Here is a 24,500-nt window from a genome sequence, read left to right as displayed (position 1 = left end):
CATATTCCTGACTTGGTACAGGACATTTTAAGAAAAATGGTGGGTTAAATTTGTTTTGTCTCTGTAACCATCGTTTTCACACATTCAAATACCAGTACATATAAAATGACGAATATAAATTATTTCTGGTTAAGTATTTCCTGCTACATTGCCATGCATATATAGTTTGAAAATGGATGACATGACACATTTTGAAAAAAAACGTCTTGCTTAATATTACCATGATTTCAACACATGAACCTTTTTCCAAGGTCATTTTGTTCATACCAAAGTTTTAGACTTGAGTTCTAAGCAATCTGTTTTAGTCATAGATTTATTTATTTAATAATTACTTGCCTTTATTTGCTTCCCTTTATCAGCAAAAGTCTTATGAACTCAGTTTTACAAAAACTAAAGCCATATATTCATTGTTAATATGGCTGGTAAATCTAATTAGACCAGGTAAATGTAACATTTAAAGAAAAATACCCTATATAAACATTGACTTTATTTATAGTTATCATACACATTCAATTATTTACCTTTAAAGTTACAAAGAAATGTAGCCGTTGTGGTAGTAGTGGGTATTGTAGTTGTTAAACGCAATTTCTTAATTGGAGGAGCCATAATTCCATGCGGAACTATTTGTCCACCTCTACCCCGTCCGTTCCCGCTAGAGCTACTAAAACCTGAAATAATCGATTATCATGTGTGTATTTGTTTTTCTAGTTTTGGTTATTTTATGAATATTTTACCTTTCTTAAATATTCCGTTGATACATTCAGAAATTATCAAGAAACTATGTTTCCAACTAACTCAAAAAAATTTGACCTTTGATGAATTTGGCTTTTCTTTTTTATGTCCCTGTTGGTCATAAAGGTCCTAACGTATTCAAGTACGTAATGACCCTTAACTTTTAATATTTCGTGGAATTAAAGCGTTCCTGACGAATTTGAATCAGGAATAGCGTTACTGGTGAAACAAATTTATAAAGTGTTTTCAATTAATTGTTCCGATGAGCATTGCTTACTTTTCATTTGAATTTGATTTCCCGCATACTTGGCAGAACAATACTAATATATCGACATAATTTAATTTTGGATGTAACGCGTCTTCTGATTGGCTGACGTTGTTTTGTTTATTAGCTCATAGACACAATTTTGTCATGTGACCGTGACGTCATCAACGATTTTTCATGGTTTACTCCGGTTTAAAATGGAATTTAGAATTAAATTATAAGAAATGACTATAATATTTTTTCTGTCTATTCAAAATAACATAAAAAATGTGGTGCATACTTTAAAATAACCCGCTACGCGGGTGATTCACTGTGCACCACATTTTTGATGTTATTACTTCATAGACAGAAAAAATATTACAGTCATTCCTTAAATATTTTAAAAACCACATTATAACTTCAAAGAAGAAACACGTCTTTTTAGATCATTTTATACACTGATATCATTACTGAGCAACTGTTGCATAAGGCTGTCATTCCACATTTGAAGCTTTTTCATAGAATTGAGTGGTATTTTATAACATCAGACTCATGCTAACCGAAATGACTAAATATGATTAAATTATAACATTTTATTTTTAGTTTTTCAGCTTACTGATTTAATTGTCAAACTCCTTTGTAAATTATAATAAAAACAAATCTTAAAATAAAAGGCTAAAATTGGCACAAATTAAAACATTAATTTTTAAGAAAAAATAAGATGTAAAAGCGTCTCATGTAAAAACATTACAGAAAATAATAATTTATATTTATGTGAAAAGAATGACTGATTCAAATAATGAATTTGTAAAATCGTTTTTTCTTTTTAAGCTGAGACTCTTGCTGAAGCAATTTTCGAAATATTCACAAGAAAATTCGACAAAGATTAATGAAAACTAATTTACGCACACATTTCAGTACAAGTTTTCTTTAAGTGTTTTATTAGATTATACATTTGAATTTGTACAATGTAGTTAACGATTGGTGTTTCAGCGATTGGCTTTTTCCTCTGTGTTTGATTCCCATTTTTATTGTGAAATATCTTAAACAATTGCTTAGTTTTGTATTCCTGATGTGAAAAACATTACAAATTATAATGATCAGATTAGAGTCTTGCAATTTTTGCTTTTCTTTCACATGTTGTAAAATGTTGCTTGATCAAAATACTTTTAAGTATTCTTTCAGACCGGGCAATGCACTTAAAGTTTCGTTCAAGGTATAAGATTAAATCCTGCATTTGTAAAGAACTACTTCTTGGTATTTTAAGGTCACATCGGTTGCTGTAAATGTATTGTCTTTGATCGTTCTTTTGACATACAATCCACATTTTCATGATACTTAAAGATGATTCAAATGTTACTAAAGTGGTTCGTCGGCGTATTTTTTTTTTAATTGTAAAAAAAGAAAAAATCAAATATGACTGTAATTGTCAATCGATGAACTTCATTTCGATTTTACTACTGTGTTTTAAATTCGAAGTGTTTTATTTACTTATATATAGATAGATAATATGATTGTGAGTGTCATATTTCAGGTTTCTTGACATGCGTATTAACGATCAAGATGTTTTTTGAAAATTTTGTCGACAGGATCATAACTGTGATATATCATGTTCAGTTTGGGTTCATAAATTAACTAAAAGTCATATCAATGTTTAAGGATCTATGCGAAGTTAGCTAGTAAGACAATTTTTTTTTTTTTTTTTTTTTTTTTAAGATTCGATGTATATGCAAAGTGTTTATAATCTTAAATGTTAAGGAACTTTTGGTTTAAAATTGAAAACACGGTTTATTGTTGCTACGTAACTAGAGTCAAAACTATTGAATAAAGCTGATTCTGAGGGGTTTATTTAACAAGGTATGGATTGGGAATTTTATTACGCTTCATGCTTGACAAATATTCTATTTCATTAAACTTCATTAAAAACATGGAAAGTTGCATGTTACTCACTTGGTCCAAAACTTCCCGCTAGACGTGATAGCGGCATTGGTAGACCTGGTCGCGGCATTGGTAGACCTGGTCGCGGCACTAGTCGACGTTTATGTGGCACTGGCCGCCGTAGATTTGGCGCTGTAACAACCATAGAGGTGAAGGGTGTGACAAACTGGTACTGGAAGTAGTACATGTTAATTAAAATTAGCGACTGTTCCTGTATTGCTCGAAACTAATATTACTTACTGACTGCCTGTCCAGCTTAAAGTAATGATGTTGATACGAACTTAAAACATTGCTTCTTAAACACATTGATCTAGATTAAAAAGGTTTCCTTTTTAATCATGATACAGAAGCTTTAGGTAGTGAAATTTTAATCTGCCAAAATGTTACTCCATCTCTGTTTCAAAGATATCGCTTCTCAGTTCAAAATATCATTAGGATAATCAAAAAATGCTTTTTTCTAAGTTAAATTATGCTTGCTTATATTCCGGTTTACAAAATTTGTAATGCAAGAGACAATAATTTTAGTTGTAACCCGACTATTCGTGCTCTCTATAAATGTCTTTCAAGTTTTTTTTATGGAATTTGATTGCCGTCTCACTTACGCATAACCACGCCTCTTTTTATTTTTTTTAGAGAATTTCAATTTTCTTACTTCCCACGAAAATAAAGAAGAACAGAAAGACTTACTTTCAATGCTATATCTATAATCTTAGCTTTAATACGATCCTTATCTGTGCTTGTTATATCACCTTCTAATTCCCTTATTAATTGTTTGATTGTCAGATATGCCCACATGTTTTCTGTTATTGTTGAAAAGTCAGCATCCGTAGTTAATGCAACAAGATCAGGAACAGGTCTAGGTCTCCAAATTAAGTCTATGTAACCATCATTCCAACCTCTTACTCGAGGTACAATTTTAGAATTCTTCGATCTCAGTCGCCCCGCAACTATCAATTCGGAACCACCAAAATAGAATGGAAAATAGAATTTTGTAATTGTATTATAATCAACGTCTCCTAAATAATCGAATGTAACATTTTTTAATAGAGCGGATGATATTTCAGAATATAATCCTTCAATCTGCAAAGCAGCATCCGAGTCTACGTAAATTTTTCGCGCAAATCCATTGTTTTGTGTAGACATCTGTTTAAGAAAATTAAGATTAACATTATTTCCGAAACCTAAACTGAATATAGGAAGTTTTGCCTCATTTGTTGTTCTAACATTCCGCAAGATTGCGTTAATGCTTGTTTCTCCAGAAGTTGGAAGTCCATCAGTCAAAAACATTACGATGGAAGATTTTTTAGTATTGAGGAATCTGGTCAACAGTTTTATTCCATCTATTACGGCTTTATTGATGTCTGTGCCTAAAAGTATACGTAGAATTTTAAAACATTCATGGTTTAAACACAGAAATAAATTATTCATATCTATATTTTACCAATTATTAGTAATTGGGAGTTGCATGACAAACCATTAATCAGCAACACATCTCAAATATATAAGTTTTTGAAAGAATTATTGTCAAGATATAATTGTACCCTGTATTGTTTTTATTAACAGCGTAAGTAATGGAATTTAACGTTATAACATTAAGCGATTAATGTACTCTGTCGGAGGCGGGGTAAATGTCGTGTGATGCATGCATTAACAAGAGTACTGGGCTAGTAGATTTGTTCCGAATGGACGGATTTTTCTACATGTCCAACGATGAATCAGTACTACGATTGGATATCTTAACTTAAGTGGTTTTATGAATATCAGCCCAGTTATTTTTCGGTTAAACCTAAGTTATACCAGTGCTACACATTTTTGCTGAAGAACATGTTTGATATAATTACAAATGGAACTTGGTTTTGTAAAATATTCTATTGAAATATATACTAAATATAAATGAATGTGTTAATGTCAACAGTAATACTTAGTATTTCTTACTATATATATATTTGGCTTGAGCATTTGTTTGCAAGATTCATCTTATTATTTTTGCAACAAATAATTCATACTGCAGTTTAAACAAGACATGAAAGCATGTACAAAACAGTAATACTTTGTAATCTTGTTAGAATCTTTAAGTAAAGACCTATTGCTGTGATACTTTGAACTTTAGATTTTAAGACTTTAAAGAAAAAACACTTCTTTTATTTTAAATATGTTTGACCCGCAATATAAGACTGCAGCATATTTCATGTTTAGTTATCATACAGTGTTTAGTTTGTGTAAACATGATTATTTTGCTTTTAACAAATGTTTAACCTATCTCAAGTGTTATATTAAGGACGTTTGACACGATGTTCAAAGAACAACAGTTACTGTGTTACGTCTCAAATACAAATTCAGGTCCTAATTTTCTCTTCCCTTTTTAGCTCACCAAGTGAGCTTTTCTCATCACTTTGCGTCCGTCGTCCGTCGTCCGTCGTCGGCGTCGGCGTCGGCGTCGGCGTCGGCGTCGGCGTCGGCGTCGGCGTCCGTCGTCGTTAGCTTTTTACAAAAATCTTCCCCTCTGAAACCACTGGGCCAAATTTAACCAAACTTGGCCACAATCATCATTAGGGTATCTAGTTTGAAAAAATGTGTTCGATGACTCCGCCAACCAACCAAGATGGCCGCCATGGCTAAAAAGAGAACATAGGGGTAAAATGTAGATTTTGGCTTAAATCTCTGAAACCAAAGCATTTAGAGTAAATCTGACATAGGGTAAAACTGATTATCAGGTCAAGATCTATCTGCCCTACCATTTTCAGACAAATCTGACAACCTGTTGTTGGGTTGCTGCCCCTGAATTGGTAATTTTAAGGAAATTTTGCAGTTTTTGGTTATTATCTTGAATATTATTATAGATAGAGATAAACTGTAAAGAGCAATAATGTTCAGCAAAGTAAGATCTACAAATAAGTCGTCATGACCAAAATTTTTCGGTCGACCCCTTTAGGAGTTATTGCCCTTAATAGTCAATTTTAACAATTTTTTGTAAATTTTTGTAATCTTTTACAAAAATCTTCTTCTCTGAAACTACTGAGACAAATTTAACCATACTTGGCCATAATCATTATTTGGGTATCTAGTTTAAAAAATTTGTCCGATGACCCCGCCTTCCAACCATCATGGCCGACTTGGTTAAAAATAGAACATAGGGGTAAAATGCAGTTTTTGGTTTATATCTCTGAAACTAAAGCATTTAGAGCAAATCTGACAGGTGGCAAAAATGTTCATCAGATTTAGATTTATCTGCCCTGAAATTTTCAGACGAATCCGACAACCCCTTGTTGGGTTGCTGCCCCTGAGTTAGTAATTTTACAAAAATTTTGCAGTTTTTTGTTATTATCTTAGATATCATTATACTATCTTATATCTAATACTATTAATTATGATTTTAACCTTATTTTACCTGATTTCCAAAGCATCAGTAAATACAGGTGAGCGACACAGGCTCTTGAGAGCCTCTAGTTTACAATATAATAGCTTGTCGTAACTTACTCCCTCTTGCGGTGATTGCCTTCATAAATCTCTTAGCTTTATCAAAGTTTACCAGTGAACCTTCCAACATTGTATTGTCTGCTAACCAATCAAACCTGTTGTCGAAGAACAAAATGTTCAGTCTGTCTTCTGGTTTCATATCACTCAAGATTACTGCCATTGCATTTTTCAGTTGCTCAATTTTACGTCCCGACATAGATCCACTTCTGTCTAGGACAAACATTACGTCCTTGGGGAGTGGTTCTAGATCCTTAGGGGCAAATAAATGAACGAAATATCCATTGACAATCTGAAAATATTTAGTTTGCTATTTTTAAGATATAACAATATACATGTATATATAAAATAAAGTTATTAAGTAAAGCCTGGACTGATATGATATCAATTCTTATGACAGGTTTATATACTGTTCTGTTGGTTTCATTTCGCTTAATTATTCCAATTATTGGCCTTCAAAACTTTTGAAAGGGTTTGCGTTAGTATCGGTATATAAACTCTGCAAAAAACACACCCATAAGTTTTTTTTCAAATTGTATTCTGTTTACTTCAAAGCGATTTAACAGGAATGTTTTGGTATCTTGAGCTCAAATTTCACACATAGATGTTATTCATGATACTGAACAAATGTTTGTAAAAACAGTCAAATCCGATAAATATGGTCAATTTCCGGTGACGTTAATGTGACTACCATGTGCGGCTAAATCTCTTTTGTATCTCCTTGGCATGGATCTAATTATATTTTGTTATATCCTATAATTTGCCATAGATATTGCAATGCTTGAATGAGTTTGTCCAATAGTTGCGGTGGGGATGAAGTTCGTCCCAGAGATTGTTAATGGGGTTCAAATCTGGCGTCTTTAAGGGTCATGATAATTGGATATTAACTTTTTTCCGACTTAGGAATCTTCGATTGGCCTGTTAAATCATTTCTTCTGTCGGTCAATGATATTAAGCATATGTGGTCGAAAAACATTCTTTCTATAATATTGAACCGTTAAATTTCTTGGACACGCATTACATTTGTCTAACGTTTGAAGGATATTGCTATCAAAATTATAACGCTTTCACCGCAAAATTTATATGCCGTGACTCATCGCTGAACTAAAATTCGGTGCTAGATCCTTAAAGTACAAAACCTTAATGTAGAACAGTAACAAACACGTGCACGTCTGTGTACCTGTGTCCAAACTGGATTTACATAAGGTCTGTTTGGTCAAATTACTCTTTTGAGAAGCTTGTTATGGACTGTCTAGGTAGAAATTCTCCATAAAACTCGGATACCAGCAGAAGTAGTTGTAGAAGTGACTACTCGATTACGTAGATGGAACATCTGAATAAACCAAACTTGGGTTGGTCTAGCATTTCTAGGGCGACCCGGTTTGATTTTAACCAATTGCATGAAATGTTTCTTACAAAGGCCAGATAAAGTACGAAGTTGGAGAGCATTCAAGACTAAAAATTCCGAAGGATTTTGCCAAAAACAGCTAAGGTAATCTATTCCTCAGGTAGAATATTCTAAGTATTTCGAAAAATTTAAAGTTGTGTAAACAGTAAATTTATAATTATGACCATATCAATGATAATTCATGTCAACACAGGAGGCTGACTACTGGGCTAGTGATACCCTCTGGGAGGGGGGGACTGGCGATACCCCCGCCCCGGAGGAAAAGGAGGGGGGGGGTGTCATAGATACCAGAAATAAAACCTGTAATCCACACGCACGTTTTTGTACACGAAAGTCTCATCAGTGACGCTCGAATCATAAAAGTTACCAAAAAAAAAAAAAAAAAATCAGAGTGTTTTTTTAATAATTTATTGTTAATCTATATAAATAAGATAATGTCTCGTTTACATCTACCAACTCTTTCATTCTTAAATGTATTTGATAAATTATAGGTTTAAGTCATTTTCTTCAAAAATTGGGTAACCTATTTATTAGGAAAGTGATATATTCATTATATATCTTGTCATCTCCGTTCAACGGTTCCACTAATATTGCAATTTATAACATTTACAATACGAACATTCTCTTTTAAAGTATATCCCCCGTCATAAAGGAAGTTTCATTATAATGAGGCAATACCATGGAATAGGAACACCAATCATATATGAACCTGAGCATTACTCAAGCACCACGGGGATCGAAGTGACATGTTTATGTCAAATAATTTCGCTAGTCCGTTTTTTTTTCTAGTAGGCGTCATTTGTCTATGTATTGAGATTTCTTTGAACCTGAAAATAAAAATACGCAATACAATTTAAAACCTCAATTAAATCAGTTATATATATATATATATTATGTTATTATGAAATTGTATAACAAATGCATATAATGAATTTACCAGAATATCTCCTGCATCTTTGTCCCTGGAAACGTCATATTTCACTTTGAACTGTCCTGATATGCCTTGCTCTGACATAGCCTTTTGTTCCTCAAGACTTGGTGAATATCTTATGTCGTACCTCAAAGGAGAGATGCGTTTAATATTCACAAATTTACTTATATCTGAAACAAAAAAGAATATTTGACAAAATGAAAAAGGTATTTAAATAACATGATATTTGATACATACAGAAAGCAGTAATGAGGAGTAAAAAAATCCCGCATGTAATTTTGCTGGATTTATTTAAAATAATTTTAAGTTTTTGTTAGGTTCTTCCTGCCTGAACCAAAAGACATTTGTGTTTTATGTGAAATCATATGTCAGTTTGCCAACATTTTCAACAACTGTATAAAATTGAACGCAGTATCTTTCTAGCAATCATTCGCTACACGCTCGAATATTTTATTTATACCCAAGCTCTTTAAATTGCAAATCAATATTGAAATAGTTTGGGTATATTAACTGAAGAGTAACCTTTTGTTGTTTATGTGAGTGATGAATTTTCTTTACTTTTAGACAGCAAAAATTATTCTTCGTCACAAATGTAAATATACACCAGATTTACACATCTATTTTCAACACAAGACAGATTTTTACTGAACAATTATCTATACGCTACGCTCTCTGTTAAGTCAGCTGTTGTGAAAATAGAATCAAACAAAAACATTAAAGTGACCAAACATTGCATCTTTTGTCATATATTCCTTTCAGGGGCGGTGTCAGGCGGGGGCGTGGCGGGCGTGCGCCCCCCCCCCCCTAAAATTTGCAAAGCATGGGTTGTCCTCAGCTTAATAAAGAATATATCGGTAATTTAACCTCAATAAAAATTTCGAAAATTTAAGTTTGCGCCTCCCCCACCCCCCCCCCTCCCCCCCCCCCCAACCTAAAATCCTGGATCCGCCCCTGCCTTTTCGGAAAAAGTAACAGCTATGTTTGATTGCAATTGGTTAGACATTTCATTAACGGGTCATTAATGTCTCGTATTCTTTAAAAAAATGTAATATCTTGCTGTTTAATTAAGACCCCGTTCACACTAGCATTTTTTTCATCGATCTAATTTGAATCGATCTAAATAAAACCAGTAAGGGTTCACATTATCTTTAATCACAACGATCTGTATCGGTCTAATCTGAACCACTGCGTTCACACTACAGTTAAAATGCAATCGATCTGACCTTATTACCCGTAAAACTGTAAACATTGTGTATAAATAGAAATAATTAATCAAATTTATGTGTTGGTACACTGAAACCGTGACACTCTTTAAAAAAATGGATGACGTTATTGTTTCTCTTGAATCACAAGTTCAAATTTTGATACCGGTGTTCTTGTAGTTTTCATTTATTTTGAAACAAAAAACTGTAGCAAGGAAGAAATGCTCCGGTTCTGAAAAAAAAACCAACAAAAAAACCAACAAAAACAACAGAAGAAAAGAAGACACACAAATTTATGGTACGGCGAAGACAACTTTTTTCCGTTTGTTTTTACTTGCATGTACACAAAGGTCGATCTGTTTTTAAACAGAGAAATATTGGTTAAACAACGAATCACCGATATATATACTGGGGTGTTATGTAATTACACTTGTAGTTTTGTCGCTAAACATGCGCATAGATTATTTTCGATTCAATCGTACTAGTTTAAATCAGTATTTGCGTTCACATTTAAAGTTAGATCGGTTCACTTTAGATCGATTCAAACTAAACTACCTCTTTTGGTGTTTTAGTTTAGACCGATTGAAGATCGATTCAAAGCGTTCACATTAGCCCTTAAACCGATCTAAAGTGAACCGATCTAGTTTAAATCGATATAAATGTCCTAGTGTGAACGGGTTCTAACTCTAACTGGCTTACCTATTTCAGTGTTGCCCTCTAATGGTGGGACTGATAAATTTACAATGTCTCTGGATTCACTTATTAATACTTTTATTCTAAAATCTTCTATCGGTTGACCAGAATCAACATAAATCACGTGATGATATGATCCAAGGGTTCGTCTCAGCAATTCTTGATATTTAAGTTTGAACACGACCAATGCATTTTTCTGGATGTTAACGAGAATGTTAAACTTGTTTGAAGTTCTTGGACTGTAATGAGAGTATAAGTCGTGATGACAACCTCTGCTTTTTTATTTGATAAATTAATTTAAACATAAATTTTACTTTTCTTTTGTAAAAAAGCTTTTGTTTCGTTTTTTTTTTTTTTTTTTTTTTTTTTATCTTTTTCTAGACTCGTTCTCTCGTCAAAATTTATATTCAAATACGATGAAAATGTCTGTGTTCGATTTTGAAAAAAATAGAAATTGCGATTGTTAACCGATTCAGGACTTTTTAACTAGTTAACTGCAAACTTTATCTGTTTGAGAATATACTAACACGTGAGGAAGATAAAATTATTACAATGAACAAACACATGTGTGTCAAAAAGATTAAAAAATAAACGGCAATTTTTAACTTTTACTAAAATACTAAAAAACGTCTCATTATATTTAACGTTGTTATGCTCCGGAACTTTTTATATATTTTGCTTTCATACAATGTACTGTACTTATTTTGCAGCTCGGCTTTTCAAAAAGAATTCGGCAAACTCGATATAATATATTCTACTGACTTTAAATGGCTGCACTAGACAAAGAACATGCGTTTACCGTTAAAATAAGATTTCCTACTGTCCACGTGTACCTCCTTTCTTGTTCATTTATTCATGTACTTTTCACTCTTTTTTGTCTCATTATTGTCTCGCTTTCATCAGTTGGTTCAGTTATGCTAAACGTTATTCATAAGAATTATAATTCAAGCAATATTACCCATTATTGAATATGAAGAAAGGCAACTCTTATATTATTTATCCTTACGTCAACCATGTGTAGTCAATGTCAATTGAGAATCCTTCTGTAGCAACAAAACATACGTTTAGCATATGTAGTTGATAGTGGTGTTTAATGTCACTTTCAGCACATTTTGCTATTTCGTGGCGTTCAGTTTTTATTGGTGGTGGAAGCCAGAGTGACCGGAGAGAACCACCGACATTCGGCAGAAAAACTGACAAACATTGTCAATTAAGACTGGAGTCGAGTACACTATCCACGCGTGCGGGTTCGAACTCCAAACCTCAGTGTTGACAGGCTAGTGATACTGTAGTTGGACTACTTAGATCATTCGGCCACCGAGAACCCCTCAATACATTAGAAGTACAGTGTATGATAACTGTATTACCCGAATACATGTATATGAACGAAGAAAGACAACAACTTTCATTAATAATTTCCCTTACGAACAATATGTATCCTAATTCACTTTTTTGAGTAAAAAGTATATTAGCATGGGGCTTGTGTAATCTTTATTTATTAAACGATTTAAAATCATGAAATATAATGACATCATGGTTGTGATTTAAAAAATTAATAAATTCGTCGCTTGACGTTAAGTAGTCATCAATCAATGGAATTAAGTTAATATTTTAAACAATTTCAACTTACGCAGCAGCGATGTGTCCAGCACTTTCTCCACGACTCTTTGCTTCTTCGAACTGTTGCTTTGCTTTTTCTTTCTCCTTTACATCTCCAGCATACCTTCTACCTCCAATTTCCCTTCAGACATATTATTATTATTCAAATTATGTTAGTTCTCTTGCTAGTATTATATCACTCGCTAACGATTCCATACATGACTAGTAGGGAGCCATTAGTCAGAGATTATTAATCAAAGTTTTCTTTGGATTTTACTTAAACGAAAATCACTGTACAAATTACGTTGTGTCGACTCTCAATGTAAGACCCAAATTGACAAAGGGCAGGGGTGTTTATGTTTAACATTGACTCAAGACTGACGCAGAGTATCTTGTTAATAACAGAGTTCATCTTGGGCAAAGTTTGAATACCTTTTTTTTCTATTTTAGCAGCAATTAATTTGTGAAGGCAATTCCGATATGATGCTGGTTCTAAAATACATTGTAATCTGGGAGACTACTTCATATCGTTTACTCGTGTCCGTTTGTAGTCGAAGATTTGGTATAAGACAGACATTGCAATACTTATTCGTTTAATTTCTATTTTAATAGAAATGATAAACAAAGCCTTCAAATGTTGAATTAAGCAGTTTCTGTTTATTTATTTGTGTTTTTTTGTGATTAATGGCTACCATACTTTCTGCATGATCCTCTTCATATATATATATTTAAAATATACTTTTTCACTTTTTTAGTCTTTTGGAAAATGTTGTTTGTGCTGTATTTAGACCCGTCTACCAAGAAATTTGTATTGCATGCACACGTATAAAAATTGCGGTTTTTATCCAACGCAATCATAGGTTTGAACGTTGTTTTCAATTTAGACTTGACTGTATATATATAAAAATTGCGGTTTTTATATACAAGTCTAAATTGAAAACAACGTTCAAACCTATGATTGCGTTGGATAAAACCGCAATTTTTATACGTGTGCATGCAAAACAAATTTCTTGTTAGAGGGGTCTAAATACAGCACAAACAACTTTTTCCAAAAGACCAAAAAAGTGAAAAGTATATTTTAACAACACGCATTTGACTAACAGGTCGAACAACAAATGTTCTTAAACCCTGCTGACTGCCATTGGCAATTGCCAAATAAACGGATCACCGATGTAATAAATGGATCTAAATTTTAAATTTAATACTAAATAGAAAACAATAAACTTGCGGAAGAGATGATATACCGCAAACAAAAGGTGCAAAGTTTTTGTACACCATATCCGGATTTCGACAAATAATGTCTCTTCAGTGATGTTAGGAATCGAAACGGTATTTGGAAAGCCCAGTAATTTACCTCAATTTAGGATAGACTCTTGAATTTTGAAGAGTCAAAATAGGATGAACGGATCATATAAACCCGAAGGCAAATATAATACAAGCCCAAACGAAAAAATATAAACAAGTCTAAATTGAAAACAACGTTCAAACCTATGATTGCGTTGGATAAAAACCGCAATTTTTATACGTGTGCATGCAAAACAAATTTCTTGTTAGAGGGGTCTAAATACAGCACAAACAACATTTTCCAAAAGACCAAAAAAGTGAAAAAGTATATTTTAACAACACGCATTTGACTAACAGGTCGAACAACAAATGTTCTTAAACCCTGCTGACTGCCATTGGCGATTGCCGAATAAACGGATCACCGATGTAATAAATGGATCTAAATTTTAAATTTAATACTAAACAGAAAACAATAAACTTGCGGAAGAGATGATATACCGCAAACAAAAGGTGCAAAGTTTTTGTACACCATATCCGGATTTCGACAAATAATATATATATATATAAATTTGATGAGTGACCAAGCACATAAGTCAGTGCATTTCGAAGCAATTTTAAATTCTTAAACCTTCCAAAAAGACAAGATAAAGACAAAAAACAAAGTTATTTCTATGACTCACATTGTAAAGGCTGTTATGAATGCTGCGTCTGGTAAAGTCATGTCAAACAAGACCTCTGAAGCTACAGGATTGATGTTTAGGATCTTAGCCTCAACTACAGTTGTTGCAAATCTAAAGTAGATATCCGATGTAATATGCATCGACTTTATCTCTGGTTTTAAGGCCTGCAACGAGACAAAGGAAGTTTGCGATAAGTGAATATGTGCGATATATGGTAAGCCTCAGCTGTCATATATTAGAGATTTACAAAACGTTATGCTGAAGCTTAAAATGTAAAGTTAAGACAGCGTGATGTTGAGTTGAGTCATCAAAATGCTAACTCTAAATTACAATATGCTAAGTTGAATTTGCGCAATGTTGACTTGCAATGACAAGTGCTTTAGTCGTGATAGTATAATGATAAGTCACGATGTTGTGATGATATGCCAAACACACGTAACGTTGGGTTTAAAGTACATGATGTGAAGTTGACGTTGCATGATGTTAGCTTGCAGATGGATACTGCTCAGTCGTCCACTTCGATAGCTATGATAACAAATAAAATGAATAGCTAAAATGTATGGTGCTGACTTGTTATTAATAAATGTTGAGCTGAGATAGTACGATGTTATATCATTGTGATATTACGATAGGTCTATCATGCAATCTGTTGATTTAAAACACCATGATGCACAGTTGAAAGTACATGATGTTAAGTTAAGATAACATGATGCTACACCACTATATTGAAACGAAAGGCTTACCATACAATTTGTTGACCTAAAACAACACGATACAACGTGTTAAGCTAAGATGCTCACTTGAAACTACACGACGTACAGTTGAAATTTTGTAATGTTAAGCTACGATAGCACGATGTTATATCATTATAATGTCACAATAGGCTTATTATACAATTTGCTCATTTAAAATTACACCACGTACAGCTGAAAGTACGTGATGTTAAGCTAAGATAGAATGTTGTTATATCATAAGAATGTCACGATAGGCTTACCACACGATATGCTCAATTAAAACTACATGATTTTCAGCTGAAACTAGGTGATGTTAAGCTAAGATAGCATGTTGTTATATCATTAGAATGTTATGATAGGCTAACCACACGATATGCTCGTTTAAAACTACACGACGTACAGTTGAAAGTACTTGATGTTGAGCTATGATAGCAATATCTTATATCATAATAATATCACGAAAGCTGCCATACAATATGCTCAATTAAAACTACACGACGTACAGTTGAAAGTACGTGTTGTTCAGCTAACACAGCACGATGTTATATCATCATAATGTCACGATAGGCTTATTATACAATTTGCTCATTTAAAATTACACCACGTACAGCTGAAAGTATGTGATGTTAAGCTAAGATAGCACGTTGTTATATAATTAGAATGTCACGATAGGCTTACCACACGATATGCTCATTTAAAACTACATGATTTTCAGTTGAAACTAGGTGATTCTAAGCTAAGATAGCATGTTGTTATATCATTTGAATGTTACGATAGGCTTACCATACAATATGCTCATTTAAAACTACACAACGTACAGTTGAAAGTATGTGATGTTGAGCTATGATAGAACGATGGTATATCATAATAATATCACGATAGGCTTGCCATACAATATGCTCATTCAAAACTACACGACGTACAGTTGAAAGTACGTGTTGTTGAGCTAAGATAGCACGATGTTATATCATTATGACGTCACGAGAGGCTTATCATACAATGTGTTGACTTGAAACTACACGATGTAAATTTGAAGTAGTTTAGTCTTGACTTGAAACAGTAAAATGTTAAGTTATAAAAACAGAACGTAAAGTCAAAATAAAACAATGATAGGATGACATATACTTGTGCAGAATTGAAGATTTTTGGTGTTGACTTCGAATATAGTACAAATATTAGATCGTTTTATGTTAAATTGAAAGACAATAACGATGCGTAAAACATTACAGAATTATGTGAATTGAAACTGCAATTCTATGGAAAAGAATGAGGGGCAAATCCCCAGGATTTTTTCTTCTTCATTTGCAAGTTCGGAGGCAAAATGATAAACAAAGAAAGTTTTCCATAAATTCATAAAGCAAAAGAATTACCCATCGCTATATATTACACTTGAATACAGTTTTGCCGTATATTTTACATGTTTTGTTTGGATTTATTTTTATGATTAAAAACCATTTTTTTATTTTTATGAACAATATTTAAGAAAATGTTTATCTTTGTTGTGTGTTAATATATACAACATAATATTGTGCTTATAAGATATGAATGTGAGGGTCAAATTTTACTCATATAAAATCACATCTATGTAAGAGTTAGCGGAGAATTTGTATTTACCACTCCCGTTTTATCCGAAATAAAACTAAAGAATCTGGAGTCTTAATCTTAAAAAACAAAGATCAACTGATATGACAAATAATACGCTAAAGCGTCACTGAGGACAGGGTCAGAGCTATATGAGAATGTGACCCCCCCCCGGCCTTGTTAGAGGTATTATTCAAGATAATAACCAAAAGCTGCAAAATTTTCTTAAAATTACCAATTCAGGGGCAGCAACCCAACAATGTGTTGCCTGATTGGTCTGAAAATTTCAGGGCAGATAGATCTTGACCTAATGAACAATTTTACCACCATGTCAGATTTGCTCTAAATGCTTTGGTTTCAGAGATATGAGCCAAAAACTGCATTTTACCCTATGAACTATTTTTTAGCCATGTCGGCCATCTTGGTTCGCGGGCGGGGTCATCGGACACATTTTTTAAACTAGATACCCTAATGATGATTGTGGACAAGTTTGGTTAAATTTGTCTTAGTAGTTTCAGAGGAGAAGATTTTTGTAAAAAATTACAAAAATTTACGAAAAATGGTTAAAAATTGACTATAAAGGGCAATAACTCCTTAAGGGGTCAACTGACAATTTTGGTCAAGTTGACTTATTTGTATATCTTACTTTGTTGAACATTATTGCTGTTTACAGTTTATCTCTATCTATAATAATATTCAAGATAATAACCAAAAACGGCAAAATTTCCTTAAAATTACCAATTCAGGGGCAGCAACCCAACAACGGGTTGCCTGATTGGTAAGAAAATTTCAGGGCAGATAGATCTTGACCTAATGAACAATTTAATACAAATCAGATTTGCTCTAAATGCTTTGGTTTCAGAGATATGAGCCAAAAACTGCATTTTACCCTATGTACTATTTTTTAGCCATGTCGGCCATCTTGGTTCACGGGCGGGGTCATCGGACACATTTTTTAAACAAGATACCCTAATGATGATTGTGGACAAGTTTGGTTAAATTTGTCTTAGTAGTTTCAGAGGAGAAGATTTTTTGTAAAAGATTACAAAAATTTACGAAAAATGGTTAAAAATTAACTATAAAGGGCAATAACTCCTTAAGGGGCCAACTGACAATTTTGGTCAAGTTGACTTATTTGTAGATCTTACTTTGTTGAACATTATTGCTGTTACAGTTTATCTCTATCTATAATAATATTTAAGATGATAACCAAAAACGGCAAAATTTCCTTAAAATTACCAATTCAGGGGCAGCAACCCAACAACAGGTTGTCCGATTCATCTGAAAATTTCAGGGCAGATAGATCTTGACCTAATAAATAATTTTATCCCATGTCAGATTTGCTCTAAATGCTTTGGTTTCAGAGATATAAGCCAAAATCTACATTTTACCCCTATGTTCTATTTTTAGCCATGGCGGCCATCTTGGTTGGTTGGCCGGGTCACCGGACACATTTTTTAAACTAGATACCCCAATGATGATTGTGGCCAAGTATGGTCAAATTTGGCCCAGTAGTTTCAGAGGAGAAGATTTTTGTAAAAGTTTACGGACGACGGACGACGGGGGGGGGGGGTCACATTCTGATATAGCTCTGACCCTCTCAGTCCTACGCTAAGCGTATTATTTGTCATAACAGTTGATCTTTGTTTTTTAAGATTAAAACTCCAGATTCTTATGTTTTATTTCGGGGAAAACGGGAGTGGTAAATACAAATTCTCCGCTAACTCTTACATAGATGTGATTTTATATGAGTAAAATTTGACCCTCACAGTCATAAGTCTTATAAGCACAATAATATGTTGTATAATATGTTAACACACAACATAGATAAACATTTTCTTAAATATTGTTCATAAAAAAGAGTCTGGTTTTAATCATAAAAAAAATCCGAACAAAACATGTAAAATATACGGCAAAACTGTATTCAAGTGTAATATATAGCGATGGGTAATTCTTTTGCTTTATGAATTTATGGAAAACTTTCTTTGTATATCATTTTGCCTCCGAACTTGCAAATGAAGAAGACAAAATCCTGGGGATTTGTCCCTCATTCTTTTCCATAGAATTGCAGTTTCAATTCACATAATTCTGTAATGTTTTACGCATCGTTATTGTCTTTCAATTTAACATAAAACGATCTAATATTTGTACTATATTCGAAGTCAACACCAAAAATCTTCAATTCTGCACAAGTATATGTCATCCTATCATTGTTTTATTTTGACTTTACGTTCTGTTTTTATAACTTAATATTTTACTGTTTCAAGTCAAGACTAAACTACTTCAAATTTACATCGTGTAGTTTCAAGTCAACACATTGTATGATAAGCCTCTCGTGACGTCATAATGATATAACATTGTGCTATCTTAGCTCAACAACACGTACTTTCAACTGTACGTTGTGTGTAGTTTTAAATGAGCATATTGTATGGTAAGCCTATCGTGACATTCAAATGATATAACAACATGCTATCTTAGCTTAGAATCACCTAGTTTCAACTGAAAATCATGTAGTTTTGCGTATTGTTATGCGTTTACTTTTCTACATTGGCTAGAGGTATAGGGGGAGGGTTGAGATCTCATAAACATGTTTAACCCCGCCGCATTTTTGCGCCTGTCCCAAGTCAGGAGCCTCTAGCCTTTGTTAGTCTTGTATTATTTTTAATTTTAGTTTCTTGTGTACAATTTGGAGTTTAGTATGGCGTTCATTATCACTGAACTAGTATATATATTTGTTTAGGGGCCAGCTGAAGGACGCCTCCGGGTGCGGGAATTTCTCGCTGCATTGAAGACCTGTTGGTGGCCTTCTGCTGTTGTCTGTTCTGTGGTCGGGTTGTTGTCTCTTTGACACATTCCCCATTTCCATTCTCAATTTTATTAAATGAGCATATCGTGTGGTAAGCCTATCGTGACATTCTAATTATATAACAACGTGCTATCTTAGCTTAACATCACATACTTTCAGCTGTACGTGGTGTAATTTTAAATGAGCAAATTGTATAATAAGCCTATCGTGACATTATGATGATATAACATCGTGCTGTCTTAGCTGAACAACACGTACTTTCGACTGTACGTCGTGTAGTTTTAAATGAGCATATTGTATGGCAAGCCTATCGTGATATTATTATGATACAAGATATTGCTATCACAGCTCAACATCAAGTACTTTCAACTGTACGTCGTGTAGTTTTAAACGAGCATATCGTGTGGTTAGCCTATCATGACATTCTAATGATATAACAACATGCTATCTTAGCTTAACATCACTTAGTTTCAGCTGAAAATCATGTAGTTTTAAATGAGCATATCGTGTGGTAAGCCTATCGTGAAATTCTTATGATATAACAACGTTCTATCTTAGCTTAACATCACGTACTTTCAGCTGTACGAGGTGTAATTTTAAATGAGCAAATTGTATAATAAGCCTATTGTGACATTATAATGATATAACATCGTGCTATCGTAGCTTAACATTACAAAATTTCAACTGTACGTCGTGTAGTTTCAAGTGAGCATCTTAGCTTAACACGTTGTATCGTGTTGTTTTAGGTCAACAAATTGTATGGTAAGCCTTTCGTTTCAATATAGTGGTGTAGCATCATGTTATCTTAACTTAACATCATGTACTTTCAACTGTGCATCATGGTGTTTTAAATCAACAGATTGCATGATAGACCTATCGTAATATCACAATGATATAACATCGTACTATCTCAGCTCAACATTTATTAATAACAAGTCAGTATAACCGGGCGTTTTCCGTGTTATAGTAATTCAAAGACGGAATACCAATACTTTAAACTTTATTAGCAAGGTCCGGACAGTACCAGACCTAAGACCTAAACTGACTACAAAATAACATACAAAAGCATATATAGAAAACAGTTACTATAGCAAAGGATTAGTGTCCAAAGGATTAAGTTGTCATCGTCAGAGTGATTTCCATTACGACAAACATATATTTAACAATAGAATTAATTAAACACAAAGAAATGTAAAAGGTTTGATAAACGGATTAATAAATTGTCACTATAGCACTTAAAATATATTGTCGGAATTAGCTTTATTTCTATTTCACATTTGTCCAAATCTTCCTGGTTATATTCGCCACTACTCCACCTAAACTCGGTCTCCGAGTTTGCCGAATGAATTTTGTTATCGTCGTGGGTATCCTCCTCCTCGCCGATGACGTTGCTGCGAATTGCCACGCGAGCAAATTGCAAGGGTCGAACGCACATCTCGGTTTGAATGTTTTATATCTAGATGTTGAATCTCGTGTCTACTGTTTACGTTCTCTTCCTTAAGTCTCTGAATTTCGTCTTCCATATCATTTAAGATGCGATTGTACTGCATGTCAGAATTTTTGAACTCCATTGTTAAGCGTTGTCTGGTGTTCGTTAAATTTAGGTTTTCCTCTTTCAGTTGAACTATTACTCTTTCCAAATGTTCATTTCTATCTGTATAACAACTTATTTCTTTTTCAAAATTTTTAGTTCGACTTGTATGTTCGGCTAATTCATGTTCGATCTTTTGAATTATCCGGCCATGTTCTAAACGTTCCAAATTTAATTTGTCCAAACTGTCACTCAACATTACATTATCTTTCACTACGGTATCCAATTTAGAATTTTCACACTTCAGCACAGCGATTTTTTTGATGAAGTTTCGGTTAGACACTTTCAATTTGTTAATGTGTAGTTTCGCGGATTCGTCCTGTATGGAGCACGTAAAAGCGGAGAGTTCCTTGTCCTCGAGTTCTTGAAACGGAAATTGAGACATTTGTTTCTTCTCAATAAACGTTCTCATTCGGTCGCTGTCTCTTTGAATTTTTGACTTTGATTTCTTCTTCGATTTTGGGTTATCACACGACTTAACGTGAAAACTACACATACGGGCAAAATGTCCATGATGTCTGCACTTGTAACAATAAGCGTTAGCTGCATAACACCGATGGTAGGTGAAAACGTTCAATGTCTTACCGCAATATTTGCACAAAAAGTCCAAATAGGTATCTGCTTTTCTCATCGGAAACTGATGTCCATTTCTGCAAGGCTGGTAATTCCAGGTTGCTTCCATATAGTTGCTTCTAGAGGTATTCATTACTAGTTTGGGGGAACTACCTCAAGATCGTGCCCGGGTCCTCCACCAATATATAACCGGGCGTTTTCCGTGTTATAGTAATTCAAAGACGGAATACCAATACTTTAAACTTTATTAGCAAGGTCCGGACAGTACCAGACCTAAGACCTAAACTGACTACAAAATAACATACAAAAGCATATATAGAAAACAGTTACTATAGCAAAGGATTAGTGTCCAAAGGATTAAGTTGTCATCGTCAGAGTGATTTCCATTACGACAAACATATATTTAACAATAGAATTAATTAAACACAAAGAAATGTAAAAGGTTTGATAAACGGATTAATAAATTGTCACTATAGCACTTAAAATATATTGTCGGAATTAGCTTTATTTCTATTTCACATTTGTCCAAATCTTCCTGGTTATATCAGCACCATACATTTTAGCTATTCATTTTATTTGTTATCATAGCTATCGAAGTGGACGACTGAGCAGTATCCATCTGCAAGCTAACATCATGCAACGTCAACTTCACATCATGTACTTTAAACCCAACGTTACGTGTGTTTGGCATATCATCACAACATCGTGACTTATCATTATACTATCACGACTAAAGCACTTGTCATTGCAAGTCAACATTGCGCAAATTCAACTTAGCATATTGTAATTTAGAGTTAGCATTTTGATGACTCAATTCAACATCACGCTGTCTAAACTTTACATTTTAAGCTTCAGCATAACGTTTTGTAAATCTCTAATATATGACAGCTGAGGCTTTCCATACGATAAGTGAAAATATATATTGTATACCTTTTGTCGATATTTAAGCTGCATGAATTTTTGGCAGTATATTAATAAATATTTTACTGTAACTTTTCACTTTAAGAATGGATCAAAACAATCTCAACTTACTGTCCAATATTGCAAAATGAAATTTGAATAATTAAATTAAAATTAAAATGTATTACCGTAAATGTTTCATTAGTTCCATGTTATCTATCTCAGATAACCATCATCAATTGTTGTTTTTTTATTTTACCATTTACGAGATACCTTATATGGATCATATTAGCTTGTAGAGACTAACGTTTTCTTACTACAATTCCACGTACTGGGCCATAGTTATAAATTTTGTTGCTGATAAAATTAAAGTTCATTTTGTCTGTAAGAATAGGGTCCACGTCGTCTGGAGTTAGAACTGGTTTACGAAATCTTGCATTATCGATGAACTCTCGCAGGGACGTCCAATTCTCAACCTCAGTGGTCTGCGGATGAACGTTTCGTACAAGTAGAAAAACCTTACATTAATGCTCTCCCTTTTGAAGATAGAGGCGCCCTTCTTTGTAATCTTGAGGGAAGCGAGCAGCAGCACTGAGGGTTTGGGATGCTGAGAAAAACGAATAAAAACCATTAAAAACTTACCTGTGAAATCACAAAATGTTCAAGTATTACAAGTAACAAAGTAAGCATCACATAATGAAACTTTAACAGCTCTGTTGTCATCGTGATCATTTGTCACTTTATGGCATACATGTAATTATTTCACGTCTGCAAATAATTTGAAGTGATGTATTTCTGAGCAGTTTTATAATCACTTCTTTTAAGCTCATCTAATACGTCTTTGTGGCATACTAATATTTCCTGGTCAAACAGCATGTTACTTCATATTTACATAATAATTTCAGGGATTTCTAAACAAATTATTTCCATGCAACATCATATTATTGTTTGTTCAATAATGTGAAATAATCTGTTAATTATGTCTTTCATATATTGTATATAAATAAAGAAATAATGTGAGTTTTTTCGTTTCAATATTGCGAGGTTATATTTAAGTTGAAATAAAAAATAAAGCATTTAATCTCACCATTATAAAGAGAAATAGAAGTAAATGGTGTGCATTTATATGTATGATTTAATCGTTATATAATGATTGAATGCGATTTTAAATATTTTTACTAGTGAATGAATGTAAATTTACTTCAACCATTTACTAAATTCTTACATAGATAATATGATTTGGTTTGGACGTGTGACTGTCCCTTTGGAATTCTTCTTACAAATGAGATATAACAATACACATCACGAAGTTTTCAGTAATGGTGTTTATTAAGCACGTAATTATAGGTACGATCCATGTAAAATCATTGATTCTTTGAATAAACTTATTACTAAGGGATATCAATTTAACACCGTTGTAAGATCTTTGAATAGTGTCTTTGATTTTGTTTTTGATAAATTAAAACATGACTAAAAATGTATTGATATATACAGTTATCAAAACTTGTGGTCCTACATCCTTTCAATATTATGTACTTATAAATATTTCGCCATTGCACAAGGTCGTGCATTCCTCTAACTTTTAATGAGATTGAATGAGATTGAGTGTCCCTTTGGTATCTTTCGCCTCTCCTTCACACTTAAATCTCACTGTTTGATGTGAACTGAATGATACTTTAGTCTGGGAGAACATGATTTATTTATTTGTTATTGGCTTTGAACTTGCTTTCAGTAACTGCTAGTATTCTTAGATCGATTATATGTGTCTTTGTAGTGTAGTTAGGTTTTTTTTTTTTTTTTTTTTTTTTTTTTTTTTTTTTTAGCTTAGTAGAAAACTAATGAGTCAATCCATTTCCAAACGGTGTTTACGGTTTGTTCTTGTGTTGTGCTGTTACACCGCTGTTCTAGGTAAGGAAAGGGTTGAGTAATCATAAACATTTTTTTAAATACTCCGTATATGTACACCTGTCCTATGTAAGGAGTCTGTAGATTGATGGTTTTCGTTAGTTGCTGTCTACAATTCTTTATTTTTCGTTTGTTGTTTCGTCCTAAATCAGACCGTTGTGTTTTTCCTTTTAATTGATTCACATTTTTCATGTCGGGACCTTTTATATATGACTATACAGTATG

The 24,500-nt window shown here is 33.2% G+C and overlaps 1 protein-coding gene across 1 annotated transcript in view; it reads right to left on the bottom strand.

Moving 5' to 3' along the window:
* The window catches only part of LOC127700025 (inter-alpha-trypsin inhibitor heavy chain H3-like), a 31,427-nt gene extending 8,251 nt beyond the window's left edge, over nt 1-23,176 (bottom strand). The window contains exons 1-9 of the mRNA XM_052203465.1: nt 23,013-23,176; nt 14,186-14,349; nt 12,253-12,363; nt 10,629-10,861; nt 8,734-8,897; nt 6,392-6,680; nt 3,602-4,281; nt 2,927-3,086; nt 522-668 (exon numbers count right to left, since the gene is read on the bottom strand). Of these exons, the coding sequence (XP_052059425.1) occupies nt 522-668; nt 2,927-3,086; nt 3,602-4,281; nt 6,392-6,680; nt 8,734-8,897; nt 10,629-10,861; nt 12,253-12,363; nt 14,186-14,349; nt 23,013-23,102 (2,038 nt within the window). The 5' untranslated portion in view covers nt 23,103-23,176. The remainder of the gene's footprint in view (nt 1-521; nt 669-2,926; nt 3,087-3,601; nt 4,282-6,391; nt 6,681-8,733; nt 8,898-10,628; nt 10,862-12,252; nt 12,364-14,185; nt 14,350-23,012) is intronic.
* Nucleotides 23,177-24,500: the final 1,324 nt, after the last annotated feature.

Source organism: Mytilus californianus, unplaced genomic scaffold (assembly GCF_021869535.1).
Source record: "Mytilus californianus isolate M0D057914Y unplaced genomic scaffold, xbMytCali1.0.p SCAF_47, whole genome shotgun sequence".
Classification (NCBI taxonomy): Eukaryota; Metazoa; Mollusca; class Bivalvia; order Mytilida; family Mytilidae; genus Mytilus; species Mytilus californianus.
The sequence above is the reverse complement of the archived record's forward strand: the minus strand, read 5'-3'. Positions and strand labels throughout refer to the sequence as shown.